We start from the raw sequence: 24,924 nt of genomic DNA on the forward strand, positions 1-24,924 counted from the left end.
ACTTGGGCTGATGTGATGTCTCTAAAGATAGCCATGTTCCCTTTTGGGCTAGAGCTCAGGCTCTCAGATCCAACCCCCTCGTCATGTTTCCAAGTTCAGGCTCCAGCCCGACCAGAAACACCTACTTGGCTACTTTTAACACTAAAGTGCAAGCTCCACAAGTCCAAGTCTGTAGACCTGAGCTTTTTGCCATGGGTGTTTTTTTGCATTATAGACGTATCCTAAGTAGTTCATAGGCCTTGTGCTAGCTCTCCGTCCAGAGGCAAATTTAATCCAAAGTAGTTTGGGAATGATATTTCTTAGCTGAGTCCTTGTTAAAAGCAATGAATCAGCAGGTGAACAAGTCAGGTGAGTTAGCTAACTCTGAGCTATTGCCTGCTCTCAGGAAGGTCCCTCTCTTATATTCCATCCTGGGCCTGAGAAACATTTCTGCCAAAACCAATACATTTTAGTAAAACATTCATTTTCAACAAAATAGTGTTTTTCTCTGAACAAAAAAAATTCTTTGAAAATTTTTCAACCTGTCCTACTCAGCACTTTGCAGGAAATGCTGTGTCTTCCACTGAGGGCTCCCTGAGTTTGAACTGTTCAGAGGCTTTTAGAGCCACTTCCTCCCCAGTCTGTAATATCATGTAACATGCAATACAGTGTGGCCTCGTAGCTTGAGTACAAGGCTAGGACTGAGGTGATCTGGGTTCTATTCCCGGCTCTGCTACTGGCCTGCAGAGTAACCTTGAGCATGTCACTTCACATCTCTGCCTCAGTTTACCCATCCATAAAATATGGATAATGACCCTGACCTCTGTCATAAAGTGTTTTGAGATCTGTGGATGAAAAATGCTGTATAAAATGGTGATATGCTATCAATTATTAGAACTGAGAGGGTGATGGGGAAGAGAGTCAGCGGGATCCATTCTTCTTGGGGAATGGGCAGTCACTTCAGTACAGGAGTGGACAATGCAAACAGTAGTTCATTTGCCTCTTCTGCTGATCATCCTGGAGGTGAAGAGGAAACTAATCATATGGGGTGAAATTCATCCCTTTGCATTTGACCGGCCCAAAGACTAATCTCACTTATGTCTTCAAAATAGGGCTGAAGTGGGGTGTATGCTATGCAAAGACCTTGTGCTAGCTCTCTGCCCAGGGACAAATTTCATCCAAAGGGGCTTGGGAATGGTTACTACATAGACAAGTTCTTGTTAAAAGAAATGGATCAGCAGCTTCTCTCGTCACCTGTTTTCATGAATGCCAGTTCTGAATTCAACTGCGAGCAGCACAAGATCCAACTTAACAAAGCAGAACCTGGGGAAAGAAAATAGGCCTGAAGTGGATTGGTTAAACTGCATTAAGTCCCTGTGTGAATACTTTTATTCAGAATTAGAGTGTCTTTATTCAGTCGATCTTAATTCACTTTAGAAATGAATTGAGTGAAATCAAATTAAGGCCCGAATAGCTCGTCTACATAGGGAATTATTCCAGAATAGCTATTCCTGATTAATTCCATGGGTGATGTTCTGGTTCTGAAATAAGAGCTTCCAGCACATGAAGTTAATCAGGAATAGTTAATTCGCTTTAAATTCACACCCTACCTTATTCTGGATTGACTTTCATGTGTAGACAAACCCTAAGAGGGAAGCAGGGAAGTAACACTGAATTCTGTTCTACCTACCGGCAAACGTCTGGAAAAGTCATGTTCACAAAATCATTGGAGAGCCAGTCAGTCATCACTTTGTAGTCATTGCCTTCAAAAAGGTTCCTGTTCCACGGGCCTTTTCTCTTCACCTAAGACAAATAACCATGGACCAAATGTTGTTTTGCGAAAGCTCTAGTGTAACAATGGGCTGCCTCTGGCCACATGATTATATACTGGTGCAGCATCCCTGACAGCTACTAGAATGCAGTGGCACCCATTGGCTACTGCAGCAGCCACATAAGCAGCCCTTAGAATAATGGGCCAAGTTAAACCATAAGAGATCTGGACACTTCACACTCATACATCAATTGAGGCTGCATGTTTAGCAGGACTAAAAATGGAGAAAGTCACATAATGACGAAAACATACAAAGGAGTCCCAGAGTCAGATAATTTTGAGCAAAATTTCCTTTACTTTGCAATAACAATTACTCTGTCTACCTATCTATTGTAAGGCTGATCTTCTCTTAAGAGCTGTAGTGATGTAAGTATGTTGGTTAGGTGTGTGATTTTTTGCTGGCATGGTTATATTGGTAAAAGCCATAGTGTAGGGGCAATTATACTGGTATAATCAGTATTGCTTATTTTGGTTCTTCAGTTGGAATAAGCTATACCAGCATAGGCTCTTTGAACCAGTATAACTGTGTCCATCCTAGGGGCATTGCTGCTTTAAATATATCGGTATAGTTAAAATAGCAACATTTTCTAGTGCAGACAAGTCCTTAGGGTTTTATACTGCCACCCATCATCGTGGTATCTTAGTGCCTGCCATGAAAAACAATTAATGGAGCTGTTTGAAAATTCTCTGTTGAAAAGGTTTTGTTTTTTGTTTTTAAATGGAAAATGGCTTTGTTGACAAAATGGAAATTTTGGCCAAAAAATGCCAATGGTCAAAGATTTTCAGGGTTTCATCAAACGAAAAAAAAAAAAGGTTTTTTGATTTTTGTTTTTCTGGCAACCAGAAAAACAGAAATTTTGGTCAGAAACTAAACACCTGAAAAATTTTGCAGGAAAGAAAATTTCCTAACCAGCTCGAACAATTCATAATAGTTAACTAATATCTTGGGCAATGTATTCCGTGGTCATAATTACTGTTTGATAATGGACAATTTCCTTATTTCTCACCTGAATTCCATTGTCACTTGAAAAAATCACATATACGATTTTTTCTTGGAAGGAAAAGGCAAAAATAATTTTAAAAAGGTGACTAGTAGAAAAGATACCTGTATTACATCCAGGCGCCATGCACTTGACTTACTAGCTTATGTACATTCCATGTTGCTGAACACTAACAGAATTTATTTTATGTAGACTCCAGATTTTTAAGAGTGGCTACTAACTGTGAGTGCTTCTGTACTGGGGTGCTCGATTAGAGAAACCTTGGGCCTGGTTTTGAGAAGTGCAGAGCACCAAAAATTCCATTGAAGAAAGTGGGAGTTGAAATGGCTCAGCACGGGGCCAGCCCTAAGCCAAATGGTGCCCCAGGCCAGGAGCGTCTTCGGCATCCCACTCCTTCCATTTATTAATTTTTTGAATCCCTTATTTTTTATTGCATTTTTAGCTCATTTCACAACTTTGATGTGCAATTTAATGTGTTATATAAGGTGATAAATTTGAACACTAGGACCTGTAAATCTGTGTTTATTCATGCCATATATAAGCAAATAAAAAAAATGTTTCCTTAGGTATGCTGGTATAAGCACTTTTATACCAATACAACAGCATCCATGCTAGAGATGTTGTATCTATTTAACTATACTGGGATCATTAAAGCTGAAGAACTAAAGCAGGCCACAGGACGACAATTCTATTTTGCAACATGAGCTATCAGAATTTGGTTTTGTTCCACATCGTAACAAAACGAAAACCTTCTCAACGTTTTGTGAAATGGAATTGTGTCAAAACACCTGTTTTTAAATGCAAAGCATCAGGTTTTCAATGTGGGTCTCTCTTTTTCTCTGGTCAGCAGAGAACCCTGCACATCAGGAAACTTCTCGTTAAAAATTTTCTCAAAAATGCATACATTTCTTCAAAACATTTTGGCTTTGATAACACAGAATATTTTGATGAAAATATGTTCAGTCAAAAATCTTCCAACAAGTTTTAGGTACAATTTTTGTATATGAATGAGACATGTATTTATTTCATATTCCATTCACTTAATCTGTATAAGCAAAACCTGTGAATGAAAAGTATCAGAAGTCAGAAATGCTAGCATAATTCTCTTGCCACTGTTCTAAACCAGAATACAGGGAAATTCAATTAGCATAGAAGCCACTTATGGAAGGCATCTCAAATGGCCACTAGGTGATAGTAAAAACATATCCATTGCAGCACAAGGAAACATGAGGCTTCTCCAGACAACTTAATGCCTGACAGTTATTTCTTTTTATTACATCTTCCAGCATTGGCTGTAAGAATTGAGAGCAATTTTGTGTACTGAAAAGTTAATACCTTACTTGTTGATTTTTCTTCAATCGGGACAGATCAAGAAAGGGAGAGTATATTAGTATTTACTCTTTTGCAGAAGGACAGTGCTTAAATCCTTTGCACACCTAAGCCCCAATTAAATTCTATTTGGAGGGTGTAAGTGGTTCAGTGGCCTTGTTCTGTCCCTCTGTAAAGGCTGAATCTAAGGCTATGCCTACATTGTCCAGCAGCTCACACTGCAGGGGTATGAATTGCAGTGTGCACCGAAGTGTTGCACCATATCTCCCCCTTGTGGATGCTGCAGGCACAAACTAAAAGATTCCTACTTCACATGAATGTAGTCCTGTTTACCTTTTAGTTCACACCCACAGTGTGCAATTGGAGGAGTTACACCAGAGTTCTTTGGTGCACGCTGCTTTTCATTCCCCTGTTATCTGAACTGCAGGGCTGTGTAGACAAGCCCTAAGCCTTGGTCAACAGTGAAAACACATAAAACACACTTAAAACACATAGCTACAGTGCTCAGGGGTATGAAAAGTTCACACTCCTAAGCACCGTAGCTATGCTGATCCTAACACAGAGTGTAGACACAACTAGGTCAATGGAACAATACTCCCATCAACTTAGTTGCCTTCACTTGGAGAGGAGAATTACCTATAGCAATGGAAAAACCCCTTCCAACACTGCAGGAAGCTTTACTATGGCAAGACAGTGGAATAACTACAGGGTGTTTTTATAGCACCCATAGAGTAGACATAGCCTAAGTCTGTAAGAATTAAACAAAGACAGGAAATTAATTTGCACAGAGCAATCCTAAACTGTGAGAAGCAGGGTATTAACTACACAGGATGGAAAAGCTACCCTGGGACTGACTCTCACCTTATTTACATCAATCAGTTCAAATCAGGAGTAATTCCACTGAAGTCAGCAAAGCTACATTGGCTTGAAAGGAGAATCAGAATCCATACCTTTAATCAGGCTGTAAAGCATTATTGCAAACCTGTGGTACTACATTCAAGTGTTAAATAAAAACAGCCTATTAGGTTATTTAGTCTCCCCTGCCAAATTAAGTCCCAGTTTGATCAAGATGATCCTGAAAATACCCAAGCTTCCACTAAAACAAGGAACACACGCTTGTCAGATAAGATCCTGTAATGGCCATTCACATTATTTGGACAAGTGAAGGGCTTACCTTGGTACTCTTTTGCCTAATGAACAGGCTTCTTAGGAGTGTGGACAAGCCTGGAACCAAGCAACTCTGTGCTATGAAGCCTAGTTTTAGTTCAGCAAAACAGATGATGCTGTCTCCTCTCCTCCAGTCCCAGTTGGGGATGTTTGCCAGGTATACCTGTCTCAGGATACGATAATGAATACAGGTGAGGGTCAAGACAGGCAGGTACATGACGTTCCTATAAAATAAAAACTGTCTTTTCTGTCTCCCTTTTTTGATTTTGAAAAAATAGTTACTGAAATTTTCAAAATAACAATATTCTAAAAATGTTTACAAAACCAGCAATGAAAATTGTGAACAGCTCTAGGCCAAAGTTTTTAAAAGGAGCTAGTGATTTTGGGTGCCACTTGGTTTAGGTGCCCTACTTGAAACACCTTAAAGGAGCTAAGCACTTTCTGAAAATCAGGCTGCTTTAAGAGGTCTCACATTGGCCACCAAAACACTGAGGCACCAAAAATCACTTTTTTTAAAAAATCCTGGCCTAGCTCCTACCGTTCTGAAATCTACCCCAGTAGGGATCCCACACCTTGGCATAGTGGATCAGACTAACTATCCCTCTAGTTGATCACCCATATCTTGCTATGACCAATACTTGAAGCTTTGCTGGAAAGCAAAAATAAATCTCTGCCAGCTGAGCAATGCTTCTGATGGGGACAGCACACAATGCAGAGTTAAACTCTAAACATATATTTTTAAAACAAAATAGAACAATGCCCCTGTGATGGCACACAATGTGCATGAGAGAAGAAGATTCAGTTATTATCATTTAGTAACATAGAATCATCATAGAATATGAGGGTTGGAAGGGACCTCAGGAGGTCATCTAGTCCAACCCCCTGCTCAAAGCAGGACCAATCCCCAACTAAATCATCCCAGCCAGGGATTTGTCAAGCCTGACCTTAAAAACCTCAAAGAAAGGAGATTCCACCACCTCCCTAGGTAACCCATTCCAATGCTTCACCACCCTCCTAGTGAAAAAGTTTGTCCTAATATCCATTAATAGACACACTTGATGTGGTAGTAATGGAAGGAGCAAGATCTATGGGGTGAAATCCTGGTCTTATAGAATTCAGTAGGAACTTAGCCATTGATTTTAGTGGGGCCAGTCTTTCACCCATGATGATCAGCACTAAAGGAATAAGATTAGACTGACAGAGCTACTGGGCTACCTTTTTATGAGACTGGATTATCTGTATAATGACTCTCGTCTTTGGATAGTGATTCTTGACAGACAGCGCCCTGCATGAAAAATATACCTGTTGGTTAGTGTGCCTTGATTGGGCGAAGTGCCCTCAGGTTTCAAAGCCTTTACTGCACAGCACAGTGAGAAGGGAATGGAGACCTGCCAGGGATACGGGATGTAGCAGCTGACCACAGCAGTGGAAGCAGTTGGACATTATGAAATCCAGAGCTGGATCCCATTGTTGTGGGGTGGGGACAACTGTGGGGGACCCTCCAGCGAAATGACCGTCACTTTCTGATTTTTGTGTGTGCAAAATTGTTATCTGAAAATAAAGTTCTATAATTCTGCAAAGGAATCATAGAATCATAGAATATGAGGGTTGGAAGGGACCTCAGGAGGTCATCTAGTCCAACCCCCTGCTCAAAGCAGGACCAATCCCCAACTAAATCATCCCAGCCAGGGATTTGTCAAGCCTGACCTTAAAAACCTCAAAGAAAGGAGATTCCACCACCTCCCTAGGTAACGCATTCCAGTGTTTCACCACTCTCCTAGTGAAAAAGTTTTTCCTAATATCCAACCTAAACCTCCCCCACTGCAACTTGAGACCATTACTCCTTGTCCTGTCATCTTCTACCACTGAGAATAGTCTAGAACCATCCTCTTTGGAACCACCTCTCAGGTAGTTGAAAGCAGCTATCAAATCCCCCCTCATTCTTCTCTTCCGCAGACTAAACAATCCCAGTTCCCTCGGCCTCTCCTCATAGGTCATGTGTTCCAGACCCCTAATCATTTTTGTTGCCCTTCGCTGGACTCTCTCCAATTTATCCACATCCTTCTTGTAATGTGGGGCCCAAAACTGGACACAGTACTCCAGATGAGGCCTCACCAATGTTGAATAGAGGGGAACGATCACGTCCCTCGATCTGCTGGCAATGCCCCTACGTATACATCCCAAAATGCCCTTGGCCTTCTTGGCAACAAGGGCACACTGTTGACTCATATCCAGCTTCTCGTCCACTGTAACCCCTAGGTCCTTTTCTGCAGAAATATTTCCAACCCCAGGCTTCCTCCCCACCCCTCTGTCTGGTGCTGGGAGAGAAGGTGGGCTTAGGGAGAACAATAATTTATAAAGTACTTTCCCATTGTGCCTCTCCCACAAATGATGTTTTCCAAATGTAACAAATTGATATTCCAACTATAGCAGGGAAGGCACTTCACTCCCTATTGAAATGCAGCCACCTCTGGTGTGAAATGAAAGGGTGCCTGACAATGTTATCAGACAAGAAGTGGAGAACATACCCAGTGGCATTGGAACAATCATACCCAGAGGGGGTGCTGAGAGCCATTGAACAAAACTGCAAACCCTGTATATGATGAGAACCACTTCAAGCCAGGGGCTGCTACCACACCCCCAGCACCCATAGTTCCAGCACCCCTGATCATATCTGTATCCATTGAGAGCCGCAGGGGCATTCAAGGAGGCAGCAAGTATTCTATGATTTATTTGTATTGCAGTTGCACCTAGGAGCCCCAGTCATGGACCAGGACCCCACTGTGCCAGGCACTGTACAAACACAAAATGTAAACAATCATCTAGCTTGGAATTTGGGCCGGAACAGTACTTCTGTAATGATTCTGAAGAGGAGCAACACACCGATTGAACTACCAGCACCAGATAATACAGCATCTACATGCACTCTAGGAGTCTTACATACAAGTACTGACTTAGCCTAACCATGCTTAGTGTGTGAGAGCTAATGCAATCACTGCTCAAGGTAGTCCACCTGAGAGTGCATGACTGTTTCCTAAGGATAAAGGCACCGTTCCCCTTGAGAGCTGCAACAGTATTCATGAGGGTGAGAGTGCAAAAACGTCGTCCACTGTGGGGTTTGGGAGGTTAGAGAGCTGTCCACCTTCTTGGTTCTCTTACACAAAAGGTGATGTTAGGGTTCTGCTTGCAGAGAAACTTGTGACAGTGTAAACACATTCTGCTCCTGCCTGTGTCCGCTCATTGTGTTTGCAGGTGTTAACATCACCCAGACAGAGAAAGAGAATGCTGGAGGATCTCAACCTACCTCATGATATTGGAAGTGTCTTCAACATAAGGGTCCGAAGAGCAAGTATCTGCTAGGATCAGACAAGCATCTGCAGATCCCATCTGTTTCTCAGGAGAGAAAAGCAGAGTCAGGGTTTGATTCCACATGGAGTACAATAATCCTCTGTGCTTATCTGACTTATTGTCAAGAATCTCTACTTTCCAAAAAATGCTACATTTCTTAGAACCATTTTATATGCTTCTTTTAAGGCCAATTGGTCCCAATTCGGTTTTGTCATTTATTTTCATTTTCCTTCTTTCCAAGTTTTAGTCCATTAAACTCAAACATTTAGGATTAGATTCTTGCATCCTTGCTGACACTGAGTTGCACCTTACTCTGCAAACTGTTTCACTGAAATACATGGGAGTGCTTGAAGCAAGGTTCTAATCAATGCTAGTCGTGGCAGAATCTCACCATTTGGTGGGTGGAGCTCATGGCTGGAGTCTGGATTTTCAAAACTGTGACTCCTGAAAAGACAATGGTGGATGGAAAAAAGGGGTCTTACCACAACTCTCTTCAGATCTTTATAGTTCAGTGCAGAGCCATGGAAGAAAGTGGTATAGGCAGAATAGCATTTGAATACAATTTCCAGCTCCAGACTAGGAAGAGTTCTACACGATAAAAAATTCAGAACAGAAGGAAAAGGCTGATCAGCCCCTAATAACAATGTTCTTGACTCCCCCGCCCTCCCGCCCCCCACCCCAAAAAATGTGTGTTTATGTGCCGTTTTAAAAATCTGATTAAAAGGGACACTAGCAGACCAGCTAAGGCACATAATTTAGGTTTTACACAGCCTAAGTGTCATGGAAGTTAAGGAAGTACTATTCCACTAAAATGAGTGCAGCCGCACTTTGCAGCATGGTGGTACTCCGTGAGAAGCAGAAAGCAAGACTTGCTAAGGCCCTGATCCTGTAATCTGCATCCAGGTGGAACCATGGATCCGTTTCTCTCCTCCCTGTGGACTTCAGGTCACTTCCTTCCCTTAAAAACTCAGTTATTTTCCTCACTCATTTCCACACTGTCATTGACTATTACTCCAAATACAAGAGACGTGACCCAACCTTCCCTTGTAGAATAATAGATTTTAAGACCAGAAGGGAAGTTTAGATCATCTAGATCATCCTGTATAACACAAGCCAGAGAATTTCACCCCATTACCTCTGTATTCAGGCCAATAATTTATGTTTGGCTAAGGCCAAGAAAGGCATCCAGTCTTGATTTGAAAACAAGGGATGAAAAATCCACCACTTCCCTTAGTAGTTTGTTCCAGTGGTTAATCACCCTCACTATAAAAAATTATGCCTCATTTCTAATTTGAATGTGTCTGGCTTTAAATTCCAGCCACTGGTTCTTATTATGCCTGTCTCCACTAGATTAAAGACCCCTTTAGTACACTGTATTTGCTCCCCATGAAGATATACGTACACTAATCTAATCATCTCTCAATCTTCTTTTTGATAAACTAAACAGATTGAGCTCTTTAAGTCTTTCACTATAAGGCATTTTTTCCAGCCTTCTAATAATTTTTGTGGGTTTTTTCCACACCCTGTTTGATTCTTCAACATCCCCCGCAAAATGTGGGTGCCAGAACTGCACGCATTACTCCAGCGCCAGTCCCATCAGTGCTCCAGAGTCAAAATCACCTCCCCACTCCCACTCATTTTGCTCAGACTGTAGATGGGAATCCATTGTGAATCATGCAATACTTAATTTGCACGTGGCCAGCCAGAGAGAGATAAATATCTCCTCCCCCCGACAGACAGGAGTATATGGATCACCTTTTGGTGACCTGTCTTAACAGACCTAGAGAACATATTTCATTGTATATACATAACTCCTCACATATTTTCCATACAAACTTATCTATGATTATGATGAGCAGTGTGACATAAGCTTTCACTACAGAAATTAAATGATATTCTCTGACAATAAGTAGATACCAGACCCTGTAACCCTTATTTTACCCCGTACCCTCTGCCAGATAGCTCCAAGAGATCCTTGGGTGGGTCATAGAGTCTCATATAGAGTGAGTCCAAAATGCAAGATACACTCAAAAAGGAGAACATTTTTATTCTCATTAAACATTTAGCACAGAGAAGATTTTATCATAAAGCTTCCCAAGGTGGGAAGGTCTCATATGACTCTCTGCTTTTTCCTATTAATTAGTTATACAATGTGACTTCCCTTGCCCAAAGCCACCAGGCAATAAAAGTATCCTCTAGCTCCCCCAAACAGCTGTGCTTAGGAAGTGACTTTGAAATGTTTAGTGGGAATACTTACTCTCCCAGAAAGACAATCTCTGTGCAAACATCTCCTGTGTCCTGGGCCAGGAAGTTTCTTAAGAAAGCTGTCACACTCTTCAGAGTGATATCACCACAGACAACAATGTACCTACAGAAAGAACTCTCTGTCATGTTTAGAACCTGTAGAGTGCTTATTATAAACATGACATTGTATGTAACAATTAATTAGCCACTAGATGTCTCTGTGTGCTAAACAGAGTTCCAAACAGAGTGTGGTCCTGGGTAAATATGACAACAAAGTTGGAACTCAAGTTGTATGGAAATCTTTTTGTTCGTATCTGTAGTTGTGATTATGATTCCATATATCATGATCCTGTAGGTTAGAAGGGTTATTTGGTAAACAAGGGGGAGATATAACCCTTTACAAGTATTCAAATGGTGTAGACACCAAAGGAAAAACGTTTAGGAAAACATTTAGGAGGAGTTTGGGGGATACTGAAGAGAAGTTTAAGAGGTGACTTAATCAGAGTCTATAGGTGCCTACACAGGAACAAGATATCAGGTAGTAAAGGGTTTTTTTAGTCAAGTAGACAAAGGCATAACAAAATCCAAATAACTGGAAGTTGAAGCTTGACAATTCTGAAATGGAAATAAGATTCAAATTTTTAACAGTGAGGGTAATTAATCATTGCAACAATTTACCAAAGGATATGGTGGACTCTCATCAATTCAAACCTTTAAATCAAGAAGAGATGTCTTTCTGAAAGAGATGATCTAGTTCAACCATAAGTTATGTGCTTGATGCAAGATTATGGGGTAAAATTCTATGCCATGCTGGAGGTAGGCGTAGATGATCACACTGGTCCCTTTTAGCATTAAAATCTCTCAGTCTATGAATGTATAACTAGGAGTGATGGGATAAAATTAAGCCAAAAACAATTCAGAATGAGTATCAGGGAGAAAATGCTACAAGTGATTTCTTTAATACAGTGCGATATTCCCCCAAGGAAACAGTGGGAGTTCCATCACTTGAGTCAGTGAAAAATAGAGCTGGTTGACAAACAGGTCAAGGCAAATTAATGGACATATTTCCTTTTTATTTTTTAATTAAAAATAAAAAAAATCCAAACTCTGAAAAATGTTGACCTACTGACAGTCCCCCCCTCCCCTTGTTTTTGTTGATAATTTAAATGCCAATAACATTTTTCATTGTAATTTGAAAAATTTCAACCGGTTTTACTGAAAAATAGAATGGACTAAGCACTGAAGAATATACTGGAACACTCCTGCTTTGTTTGAAAGGGAATTGAAATGATAGGACTCATCTATCTGCAATTTATACTTCCTCTCCTCTTAGGCTATTTCTACACTACAGCCTCTGTTGGCACAACTTACAGTGCTCAGGGGTGTGAATAAACCACGCCCGAGTGACACAAGTTACACTGACATAAGAACTTGTGGGCCCAGTGCTATGTTGGCAAGAGAGCTTCTCCCACCAACGTAGCTTCTTCCGCTTGTGGAGGTGGGTTTTTTATGCCAACAGGCGAGCTCTCTCCCAAGAGCATAGAGCATCTTCACCACGCACACTGCAGCAGTGAAGCTGTACCGGTACAACTGCACGCTGCAGCGCTGTATCTACAGACATATCCTGAGAAACAAAACTCATCCTGAAGAGAGCTGGTGTTGACTAGATGTGTACTGAGATACTTTGGTGATGAGGGCCAAGATGGATGGGTAGAAAGATAGAAAGTTTCAGGCTTTGGCTCAAGTTATTTTGGGAAGATTCATATCACTCCTTATTTCCTCTGATCTAATCTGTAACCTAATTAGTAAGATGCTCTTTGTTTTGCAAAGACAATATAAACAATCACACTTACTTTCTCCCTCTCACTACCTCATACGATTCTTGGTATTGTCGATTGCCACCAACGATATCCACAATTTCAGGGATAAAATTTGCAAACAAGACCTAAAGTGTCAAGAAATACAATACTGTTTAGAGCCATTTCCCATTGTCCAAGGGCAGTACTGGTTGCGTCCCCTTGCGGCTGAGTCTGGGGATTAGCTCTGTCCAGTCTGACACCCACTTCCTTTGGTCACTCACGCCATGACCCCTCTTACCCTCTAGCAGTTGCAGTGCTTCCACTTCATGGTTTGGCCCTCTGGCCAGATCACTGTACAGTTTTCCCATTCTTGGGTAACAAAAGTCTCACCAGACCAGCTGCCATTCCAGGCACTCTTCCGATTCAAGACTGTGCCACTTTCCCAGTGGCTAGAAAACCCGGCCCTCCCTTTGCAGCTTCCTTCTCCACCACCCCTCTGGGTAAACTTTTCTGTCAGGCTCAGAATCCCAGGGCTTCTGCTCCCCCTGGGTTTCCTCCTTCTCTTCTCACTAGGTCCAGAGAGTGACTGTACACCTCCCCACTGCAACCCCCTTCTGCTCTGTCTTCCTGGTTTTATACAAGCCCCCACCGACTGCTGCCCAGATGGGCTCCATCTTCAATTAGTGCTTGTCAGGGAAGTCTAAGTCTCCCCCTATGTGCAGCCTACTAAGTTAATTAGCCCTCTTCTGAGCCATGTTAACTCCTTCAGGTGTTGTGTGGAGTGAACACCCCATCTTACCCACCCATGTTAAATTTCAGACCCTAAGTTGTGAGTCATTATAGAAGCTCCCAATAAGGCTTGATATTCCTATAGTCATCATAAAGACTGAGGGAATGCCCACTGGTTACATGTGGGATACAGGAATTGCCTTGCTGGTTTCAGGGGTCCATTTAGCTCAGTATCCTAGCTCTGGCAATGGCCATGACTAGCTGCTACAAAGAGAAGTACAAGAAACCCTGCAGTAGGCAGTTATGAGAGGGGGCAGCTTCCACACGCCCCCACTATGCACCCCACACAGACATACACCCTCCAGATGCCTACTATACTGGTGGAAGGATGATCTAGAGGATAAGGTATATAACTGGGATTCAGATGACCTGTGTTCTAGTCCCACTTCACCCATAACATCCCTATGTGACCTTGAGCAAATCACTTAACCTACCATTATGCCTCAATTCTTCATTTTTAAAACGGGGATAATAGTCCCTTACCTCATAGGTCTGTTGTAGGATTCAATTCATTAATGATTATGAGGTGATCAGATACAATAGTGATGAGTGACGTATAAATAGATAAGATATTTTCCTAACTCTGATTAGTCCAAGCTTGTGCCCTGAAGCATGAGGATTAATATGTTAAACACTTGCAATTTTTTTCCTATTAAAATCCGGGGTATCCTTTGTTAATAGATATGTATCCATCCCGTTTTGAATCCTCCTAAGATCATGACCTCTATGATACCTTGTTGCAGTAATTTCTACTGACTGTTCATTGTTAGAAAAAAATATTTATTTTTAGCCATTTTATATTTGCCACCTTTGGATTTCATTGAACGTCCCCTGGTTCTTGTGCAGTGAGAAAGGCAAGTGAATGCAGTTCCCTGATCTACTGCTAGTCCCCTGCCAACATCTATCACAGTAGAAATGCTGGACCCTGAGCTTTGGTGTCAGCATTCAAATTAACTAACATCTTGTCATTGCGTTAAACTCCAGGGAACTGGCCACTTGTGAAAAGGAGATAATGGTTTCTTACCAAACCACCGATGATGAAGAAAATCATGAAAATACGACCCAAGGACGTTTTAGTTACAACATCTCCAAAGCCAACTGTGGACATGGTCACCATTGTCAAGTATAAACAGTCAAAATAGCTCAGGGACTGGGAATTTTGATGGTGGACCCAAGGATCTCCACTATTCTCCACCTGCCAGAATTATAAAAGGGTAGGAAATGGTTTGAATCCAAGATTTTAGTTCAGGTCCATCTCTAATTAATGAGTGTGTCATGGATATATTTCAGCCCAATCTGAAAGAGTCAATGCTTCTTGGAAAGATTTGGTTGAGTGGCAAATCTTGCTGCTGTCTCTCTCTCTTTATTTTCCCATGAATGAAACAAGCATTTTCGTTGCTATAGGATCTGCTGCTTATTTCCTAGCAAGAGTTACAATAATCCTTTGCCATTGATATCCCAGTTGGATGAGTTGCCTGCTGCCCTGTTCCAATATATAAATATATAATAGGGCTTACCTCCCTCACTTTCATCTGCTCCGTGAGCTAGGGTTGGGGAACCTCTTTGCCAGAAAGAACATAAATGAAATTTGCCCTGTTGTAGCTACATCCACATAGCTAAACCCCTGTAACGCCCTGATGCAGACATGCGACAGCAGTGCAAAATGGGGCTTGCCCCAGTGCAGATTAATCTGGTAACACACCCAAGCAAGTTGTGTTGGTATAAATTCTGCTTTGCTCAGGTACAACACATCTGCATTAGGGATTTGTGCTGATGTCTAAAGGTCTCCTACTCCTTTGGGAGACTAATTTCTGAATCTACCTCACCCTTGTCCCCTGCCAAGGCACAGCTTGTCACTGTGCAGCGAAGAAGAAACTGCTTCCCTGTTTGTTCTATATTCCATGAATGTTGCTACCATCATTTGGGGAGGCGGTGTTTCTACCCTTCCACTGATGTAGGCTGTCTACCCTGTGGGGTTATGCTGGCATAGATATGGCTTTGTAGCTATGCTGGTACAATCTCTGTAGTATAGACATACCCTTACAGTGGTCTTTCATACCAATAGCTACTCCTGTCCCATCTCTCCCCAGTAAAAGTCTACATTTCCCCAGCAAAATATACACAGAGAATATGCCTTAGCACTGTTTTATGGTTATCCAGGAAGGATGTGGAACTAACTGTACATACCAAGTGAATAAATCCTGCAGCTGTGAGCCAGGTGCTGAGAACTGCAGCTAACAATCTGGACAGCTTGATTGAATTACTGAGGACAGGAGGGGGAAAAGCTCATTAAAGACATTGCATAAGTTATGTTAATATTTCAACCACCTGCATGACTCCATCTGCCTACTGCACCCAGCCTCTTGCAAGAGACCTCCAACTGGGCATATTATTTTTGATTTTCCTTCTTAATAGATCAGCCGGAGCCACAAGTTGGATATGGAATAATTTGCACAGTTCAGATTCAGGGTCAGAGGCCGGATGCAATATACAGATCCACATGAAAAACTGGATCAGAATTTTCCAGCAGTGTATTACACTTACTTTCTCCATTTCCTAAACCAGCCAAAATACAGGAGCCAGGAGATAATGATAAATGGCAGACATCACTTGACCAGACTTTGATTTACCTCGTCCTAGTGATCCTGAGAAACTGCAATATTTTGGGAAGTTCTAACAATCTGAGTGCTCGCAAGAACCGCAAACCTGCAGGAAAACAGCAAAGGAAGAAGACAGAGAAAAGCAATGTCTAGCAACAAGACCACATCTCTGTGTGCGTGCGTGCGCACCATGTGTGTGTGTGCGCGCACGTGCAAACACATATGCAAACTTCTGTTTTTATCTGTAGCCAATGTCATATCAAACTTGGCTCCAGGACCATGCACCTCTTGAGTTCAACTTAAGCCCTCAAGATAGGGCTTGTATTATACAAAAATATAAGGCCTGAAGTTCCCATATCTGTATCTATAAATCCATGGTACATCCACATCTTGAATACTGCGTGAAGTTCCAGTTGCCCCATCTCAAAAAATATACATTAGAAATGGAAAATGTCCAGAGAAGGGCAACAAAAATGTTTAAGGGCATGGAACAGCTTCCGTATGAGGAGAGGTTAAAAAGACTGGGACTGTTCAGCTTGGAAAAGAAACAGTGGAGGGGGGATAGGACAGAGGACCTATAAAATCATGAATGGTGTGAAAAAAAGTGACTAAGGAAGTGTTATTTACCCCTTTACCTAACACAAAAACTAAGGGTCACCTAATGAAATTAATAGGCAGCAGGTTTAAAACAAACAAAATTAAAGTACTTCTTCATACAACACACAGTCAACCTGTGGAACTCATTGCCAGGGGATGTTGTGAAGGCCAAAAGTTTATCCTGGTTCAAAAAAGAACTAGGTATGTTCATGGAGGATAGGTCCATCAATGGCTATTAGTCAAGGTTTTTAGGGATGCAACCCTATGCTCTGGGTGTCTATAAACCTTCAATCTCAAAAGTAGGTGGTAGGATGTATTCCTGGAGGTTTCATCACATGACATAATCTTTAATTAAAGATTTATCTTTAATTCCTTGAGATTCCAGGACAATCCGGGAGGGTTGGCAACCCTACAAAGGGAGGACTGGTTGGCAGAGGGTTTATCACTCGATAAATTACCCTGGTCTGTTCATTCCCTCTGACACACCTGGCATTGGCCACCGTCAGACAGCAGGTTATTGGGTTAGTTGGACCATTGGACTGACCCAGTATGGCTGTTCTTATATTCTTATGTATTATGAGGGCCTAAGTGAGATGTAAATGAGGCCCAGGCTTTGAGGTTTTCACCACAGAATGGGTATGGAAGTCAGTCCATAGTGGAAGCACTGTACTCTCCCATTTGAATGCCTCATGGGAGGAGCACCACATCCAAAGGCTCAGATGCGGGATGGGCATGGTATTAAAAGCTAGACAGACAGATAAACATGGCTGAAGCAGAACTTAAGTGGTGCATAGGCTTCTGCCAATTCTCTTCACGGAGGCGGTGGGGTTGCAGTTACCCTTAAGGCCTAATTCTGCCCCCACTCACACAAGAGCAGTTTCCATAGTGCAGGAAACTCAAGATAAGGAGATACCTTCACCTCTGTGAAGTAAAATAATCCTGAGAACAAGATGTGAAAAAACAATGATGGGAAACTAAATCTCCAAGTCCTACTTACCAAGACAGTTCCTCTTTAAATAGTAGGAAACACAAACTGGAGGGATGGTGAAAAAATCCACAATGGAGTTGAGCTCCAGCCAGAAACTCAGCTTGTTGTTTGCTACCATGAACTACAGAAAACAGGCAAAGTCAAAGAGCATGAGGACAGTGTGAGATTGAAGCACATCAGAGCAGAGAGAAAGAGACTGGTTAGTAAGCCCAGGAGGAGGCTTCTTTTGCCGAATGCAGCTAGCTCCGCTCTCTCTCTCTCTCTCTTTCTCTCTTCAGCCTGTGGGCACCCAATGAACGTTTCCCAGTTTGTTTTAAAATAGGGTAGCTTGGGGAAAATTACTCCCTAGTGTAGCTGAACTGCACTGATTTCAGTGGAGAATGGAGTTACAACAGGAGGCTTTGATCCACCATCTCACAGTCATTGTGATGAACTCTCTATCTCCACTGACAACTAGTTACCCATCTTTTTTTCCTCATGGTATCTAAGTGCCGATGACACTGAACTAGAAAATTCAATGGTTGGCAAAACCCACAGCCATCATTACCCAAATCTGTCATAAGGAAAAGCCTATTTTCTAAAGACTTTGCCAGAGTTCTAATGCCAAAAACTAAGACAAAAGGGCATTTCACCTCAGTGCAGCCAATGGTATCTTAAAAAATGCACACTATGATCCACTCCATGCAAGGGAGAATGGAGGTGAAATCTAGCTAATTGACTAGATGATTTGAGGATTAGGGGTGAGGAACACATTGTTCACAGTGGGAGCTGCAAAAGGGCTTAACAATTTATCAGGCTGAGGAAAAAGACAGATTAAAAAACAGAAAATGCTTATGAGCCTTGGTAACACTTGTACCAGAGCTACAAAAGCTAAGCTAAGGCAGTCAGATCTCATGCTTCAGAGCACAGACATTGCTGTCAGGGTAGGAAGGAAGTTTCCCTTAATGTACCAGACTGACTGTTCATTAAGAAATTATTCACTTTTATCTGAGACATCAGGTTTTGCTCACTGCCTTCAATGGTCGGAACCAGTATGGCAAATCCTATGTTCCTAATTGGCAGCAACATGGTTCATAAAGGGGATACATCTATCTTAGCACTGATATGGCCCCTTCCCAACACCATGGTATCCAAGCCTCACAAACTCTAATGACGCTTGGTTTGCAACACCCATGGAGGTAGGGAAGTATTTTTAGCCTCGTCTACAGAGAAGTGAAATGACTTGCCTAAGCTCACTGAGGGAGTCTCCGGCAAAGTTGGGAATTGAACCCAGATCCTGAGACCCAGTACAGTAACATAATAGTTAGAGCATCATTCCACCATAGTTGTTAACACTGGGGAGAGATTCTGATAACCTTGCTCATGGCAAATAACACCTTACTTCACTATTGGGGTTAGTGTGGAGTAATGTCATATACAATGTGATGAAGGATATCAAAACCTAGCCCTTTGTAATGATGCCCTGGTATTAGGATGTATTCCCTCTTGCTATCAGAAATGTCCAGTCTCTCTTACATATTGGAATTGGAGACATGATTCTGATCTCATGCCAGTTCCATACTAGTGTAATCCCATTGATTTCAGTTGAGTTAATTCCTGCTTCATATTGTGGTGAGAGAAGAAATATTCCTATCATGTTCCTTCATGCTGTTAAATTATTTCCAAGTATGTATTATTTTAACTCAGATTGATTGTAAAGTGCCCTTACCCGTAATCCGAAATAGAAGAGGAAGAATGCATTGAAGCTCATATCTACAGCAAGGGTGGTGTCTGCGAAGGACTGGTAGTGCTCTATGGGGCTACAGGAGGAAAAGTCATCATCATTTGCATTGACATTGCCCTTTTCATGCAAGAATCTCCAAACGCTTGACTAACTAATTTATTAAACTCTTGCAAAATGCCTATGAATTAGGGATTATTCCTCCATATTTTTGATGATTCACAGCCTGATCCAAAGCATATTAAAGTCAATGGGAGTCTTTCCATTCACCTCAGTGGGCTTTGGATCAGACCCAAAATGAGACACAGGAGGATTAAGTGATTTGCCCAAGTTCACACATGAAATCAGTGGCAGAGCTGGGAATGGGACCCAAGATTCCGAGTCCCCTATTCTAATCCGTACTCCTCTGTTCTGTAGTGCCACCATATAAGAGAGGCACTGGCAGAGTCTAACACAAACAAAGCTGAAATGCGTACGTACCTCTATGATGTCATTGTTCCATTTACACATTTAGGTCCTGATCCAACAGCCATTATAGCCAATACAGAAACTTGCAATGGACATTGATCTGGCTTTTATTTTGATTGTGGAATTTTCCCAAACCATAGGTTAAGAACACACCAAATAATTTAAATCTCTGCTTTCTCAGTGAATTAGGATGTGTAAACTAATATCAGGTTTGCCTTAAGATTAGTGAGTTAGATTAAATTGTTTTTTGAATCAGGCAAATTTATTGGACATGTATTTATATAGCATTTTATTAGACACTTATCTGTAGGGTATGTCTACACTGCAAGCAAAGGTGTGATTGTGTCATGAGTAGGCATATATGTGCTAGCTTTAATCTAGCTAGTGCAGATAAGAGGAGTTGTGAAGACATGGAAGCACAGGCTTCAGTGCGGGCTTGCTAGCATACATACCCTGGCTCCTCGACAGACTTAAATTTAGGCAGCTAGCCTGGGCTGAAGCCTGAACTGCCAGTTGTTACCCACCCTAACTAGCTTAAAGCTAGCCAGGGGTATGCCTATGCATGATACAATCACACCTTCACATGCAGTATAGACATGCTCCTAGCGTGAAATCATAGCCCCGCTGAAGTCAATGGCAAAGCTGTCATTGACTTCATTGGACCCAGGATTTCACCCTGAGTAAGCACTAGATTCTCACACCTGCTATCTCTGGCATGCCGTCTATGCCAGAGCTGGCTGTGAGGGCTGCCTTAGGAGCTTGCTGTGCACCAGTTGAAGACTCTTACATGGGGGCATTCTTAGCTGGAGAGATCTGGTCAGCTAACCTGGCCTTATAGGTTAATCAGTGTAAAAACTTAGTTTACTTTCTAGCATGTCATCCTACTCATGGAGAGACTAGGATATAAATAAGAGTAGGTACTTGTATGTGTCTTGTAAAGAAACTCTTTTCCCTCTGTAGCTACTCCTAACAGTTTGGCAGGTTTATGATGTCTTGGGATTAAACACAATATTGGATTGTACTTGATGTATAATTCTGCTTCTGAGGTTTACCCTTGCTATTTGAACACGCTTCAGTTTGTTCCAAAACTTTTATATTTTATTTATTTTGTTTTAACATTCCATTTTATTTTCTGAGCGTTGCGCAACAGTCTAAATAAAGTGTTGAGAAAATAAACACCGCTGTGGCATATTAAATTGATCACAAGGCTTTACATACTAATATATTTTTTACCCCTGAGCTCTTCCTGTGAGATATATGTATTTGGGTGAAGATTGCTGGAGGCCACAATATGTTTCCTACTCAGTCTAGTTACACATTTTATTTCTGTAAAATTGTTTACAAAGGCCAGATTTTCAAAAAAGACTTCAACTCCCATTTGGGCACCAAAATAAGAGGCCAGATTTTCAAAAGAGCTCAGGATATTGGGTCCTGAGCTCTGTTGAAAATCTGGCCGTAAGTGTCAGAATGTGAGCTACTGAGTGCTGAGCTCTTTTAAAAATCTGGCCCCAGTAGTGGGTGTTGAGCACATGGAGATCTGCCCCTAAGATCGTTTGGAAAATAAAAAAATGTAGCTCCACCAGGGGAAAGGAAAAAAGAATTCAGTTTAAGGAAATTTGAGCGGAAGAATGTTCATGGGATGTTTTCCTTTCCTGGTTATATTATATAATTCAGTGAGTGTATTTATACTGCAATTACAGTGTAATTACATTTTAGTTACGCTTTCTTGCACCTATAATCATTACTAAATTTGCAAAACTGGAAGTTTAACTATATGACTGAGTGGGTGATTATAGTGTGAATACAATATAATGAATGTCCCTAAAAGCTAAAAATCCACATATTAAGTATGAAATCAAAGAGATGATAAAATGTAATTCTGTAATGTAGTTAACTTCTGGTGACATGAATAAGTGGTAATTAGTTATTGTAACTACAGTGTAACTACAATGTAATTACAAACATTTAATTTTAAAATATAGCCCATTTTCTTTCTCCTTTGCCCAGGAACATCAAGAGCTCTTTTCACTTGTCATTTCATTTTTTCCATTCAGACAGATTAAATTACTGCTCTCTGTTGTGTGTGTCTTCTTTAGAAGAATAACCTTCTCATTGGTCAGTTTCAATGAGATAACTCAAAGAGGATATTATCACTACCTGACTTTTTAGACCAGAGCATGTCACAAAGAACACGTTTGCATTTCTATACTGTCATGTCCTCAGAACAGCAACTGTATGTAAACATAGTCCCTTCTTTCTCAACATCAGATCTGTTGATTTTATGGACACAGATGGGATTCACTCTTGTTAGCAATTCCAATCAAATGCAGCTGTGCAGGAATTAGATGGATTCTATTCTGCCTCATGCATCATCAGGAGAATCATCAGCTATCTTCTTTATTGCTGTGGATGATGTGAGAAGCAGCTGGATTTTGTCAGCTTGATATTATTTGATTTTGCTGCACCAGCAGTTGGGAAAAAAAAGATCATTTAACTCTTAATCGGAGCCAACTCGATTTGGAGTTTGCTATAAGAGAATCTATTGTCTATCAAGTTATTTATATGCCCCTCATCACCTTAGTATCTGAGCTCTTCACAGGTGTTAATGAATTTATTCTTACAACAACCCTGTGAGGCAGGGAAATATCACTATCCTTGTTTTGCAGCAAGGGAACTAAGGCAGAGAGAGTTTCAGGCTCAGAGGTTAAAAAAAATGCTCAGTCCCCAGAAATGAGGTCAGATGATCAGAAGTGATTTCCAGAAATCACTAGGTGGGAGCTCCAGGTTGCTGAGCACTTTCCTTTGGAGAATCTGGCCCCTTTACTTAGGTGGGAATGGATTTGAAAATCTGGCCCTAAGTGACTCAGCAAAGACCACAAAGGGAGTCTTTGGCAGACTTGGCAACTGAACCCAGAATTCCTGGGTCCCATTTTTGGGTTTTAATAATAACGCCACTTCCTCCTTAAAATAAAGCTGTCATTTCCAAATGAGCCTAAGGGAGTTAGACAGCCAGCTCCCATTGAAATTCAACAGGAGCTGGCTATGCAACTCTCTTAGGCTCCTTTTGCCCGTGTTTGTAGCCACAAGACCACCCTTTAAGAACATATATCATTTTGGGCTTCTAAAGCTTGTTCCCGTGCATAAGGAAGCAATAAAATTTTGGATAAATGCCTAGATTCTACTTACAAGTCACAGTTGATAAAGTAAATGATGAGGGATCCAATACTCAGTAGGAACACCAGTATCACCTAAAAACATAGGCATCAAGCATGAGATATCATGTTACTTGCCTGTCTGAAACTGACACAGATTCCAAAAATACATCTAGAGCATCTCCTGTGGCATTTATCTGTGACCTCGGGGAGAAAGTCAGGAAACAAATAATCAGTTATCTGAGCTCTGTGACAAAGGTGGGAAATGGGTTTTAATTTGGATTAGTCACAACAGATACTCAAATGTTGTTAATCGACATAGCTGCAGTAAAGTCTAATGTATTATGCCAATTTACCAATATCTAATATGCAGAGGAAGGTCAGATAAGTAAGGCAATAAGTTCTGATGACAAGTGGCAGTAATTTGACTCAGCACTTGGGGAAATGAAGGGTGACTGTTGATGGATCTTCTTCCCAGTACTATATGGTCCAGGTTTGTGACTGATTTTGTCTAGTTCATAATGTTTATTTAACTGAGATTGTAAGCTTCCTGGGAAGGAGATGTGTTTTATTTTATATTTATGCAAAGCAGTATGCACATCTACACAGCACTCTGCACTAAAGTTCCAGGTACATCTGGGGATCTGTGAACATTAAAAACTGGGTAGATGCCAGTTTCTCTGTGTATTAATTCAGAATAACTTTTAGACCACCTCATTTACAGACATTTCTACTGCAGTCATCATCATCTGCATCAGTGAACAGAGAACATTACCCTTTGAAAGATTTTTGATGGAAGGAGAAGGTACTTTCAGTCTAGTAGAGTGACATTAAATAAATAAATAAATTGACATCATAGTTGGCCCCTGTATTGGCAGTCTCAGTTAAGGGGGCAAGCACCCAATGAGTCATGAGGACTGAGTCCCTTTGATTGTCCACAAGATAGAGTGACTGTGCAACCTGACCCAGCAATCTGCCTCCATCCTGACCTGGAGTGACCCAGGGGTTGTGAATATCTACCATTTCATTTTGCGTTCCTTCTGCTTAGGGAGACTTTTCAGATTCCCCTCCTAGCCCAGTCATGTCTCGTTAGAGGAACAGGGTGAATTGTTGTGTGTGGTTTGCTGGAGCACCCCCAGTGGGCTTTCACTTTGCTACAAGAGTCTCAGAAGACCTGTTCGACAACCCTTATCATCCCTAGCAGGGAATGAAACCCTGCCAACCAATCCACTTACCAGCACGCGCCCCATACATGTTTGAGCTGACAGCATCATCTCCACTGACTCCAGGAAGGCTCCTTTCCAGCGAATTGAAATTTGCCGTATTTTGGGCAGCCACTGAGCACGCTGTTTGTGTTCCCCCTAAGAGCAACACAAATAGTTTGGGACCCTAGGAAGTACCAGAGTTTACACGGCTTCCTAGGATAGTGAAAGCCACTGAATGGGGTCCTGCTACATGCATCTAGTACAATACTATAGCCAGACTAGAAAGAAAACCTATATGGTTCCTAGTCTGCAGCTCTCCCAGGTGAGCTAGCAGGAAGAATTCCCTTGGATGAGCTGGCAGGAGCTGTGTTGAGCTTCACGTTGCTAGAGGTCATTCTGGATAGACTCCCACCGTCACATCACAACAGCATCAAGGTTAATTTCTCCTCCGCCACATGGTAGTCACGTGACTGCATAGTCAATTAATAACGGTTTGGAGTCTAATGAAAACAAATTATCAGAAGAAAATCAACCTCCCCAAACCAACCCCACAACACACAAACCCAAACCCACAAATATTCACCTGAGTGCAAACACAGAGCACACATACACACCCACAAATACTCATATGCGCACACACTATTTTGAAAAGAAAGCAGTGAAAGTATTTTTCCTGCAAACAGCTATGTAGCTTTATCACCATCAAT

At 41.5% G+C, this 24,924-nt stretch overlaps 1 protein-coding gene across 1 annotated transcript in view; it reads right to left on the reverse strand.

The window, feature by feature from the left end:
* KCNU1 (potassium calcium-activated channel subfamily U member 1) overlaps positions 1–24,319 on the reverse strand; it is a 77,290-nt gene extending 52,971 nt beyond the window's left edge. The window contains 15 exon segments of the mRNA XM_074939899.1: positions 1,234–1,302; positions 1,670–1,782; positions 5,315–5,470; positions 6,523–6,592; positions 8,612–8,694; positions 9,138–9,243; positions 10,913–11,023; positions 12,753–12,844; positions 14,512–14,682; positions 15,675–15,750; positions 16,118–16,193; positions 17,682–17,793; positions 19,381–19,471; positions 23,047–23,108; positions 24,248–24,319. Of these exon segments, the coding sequence (XP_074796000.1) occupies positions 1,234–1,302; positions 1,670–1,782; positions 5,315–5,470; positions 6,523–6,592; positions 8,612–8,694; positions 9,138–9,243; positions 10,913–11,023; positions 12,753–12,844; positions 14,512–14,682; positions 15,675–15,750; positions 16,118–16,193; positions 17,682–17,793; positions 19,381–19,471; positions 23,047–23,108; positions 24,248–24,286 (1,427 nt within the window). The 5' untranslated portion in view covers positions 24,287–24,319.
* Between the last annotated feature and the right edge of the window lie 605 nt (positions 24,320–24,924).

The sequence above is a fragment of the Natator depressus genome, chromosome 26 (assembly GCF_965152275.1).
Source record: "Natator depressus isolate rNatDep1 chromosome 26, rNatDep2.hap1, whole genome shotgun sequence".
Taxonomy (NCBI): domain Eukaryota; kingdom Metazoa; phylum Chordata; order Testudines; family Cheloniidae; genus Natator; species Natator depressus.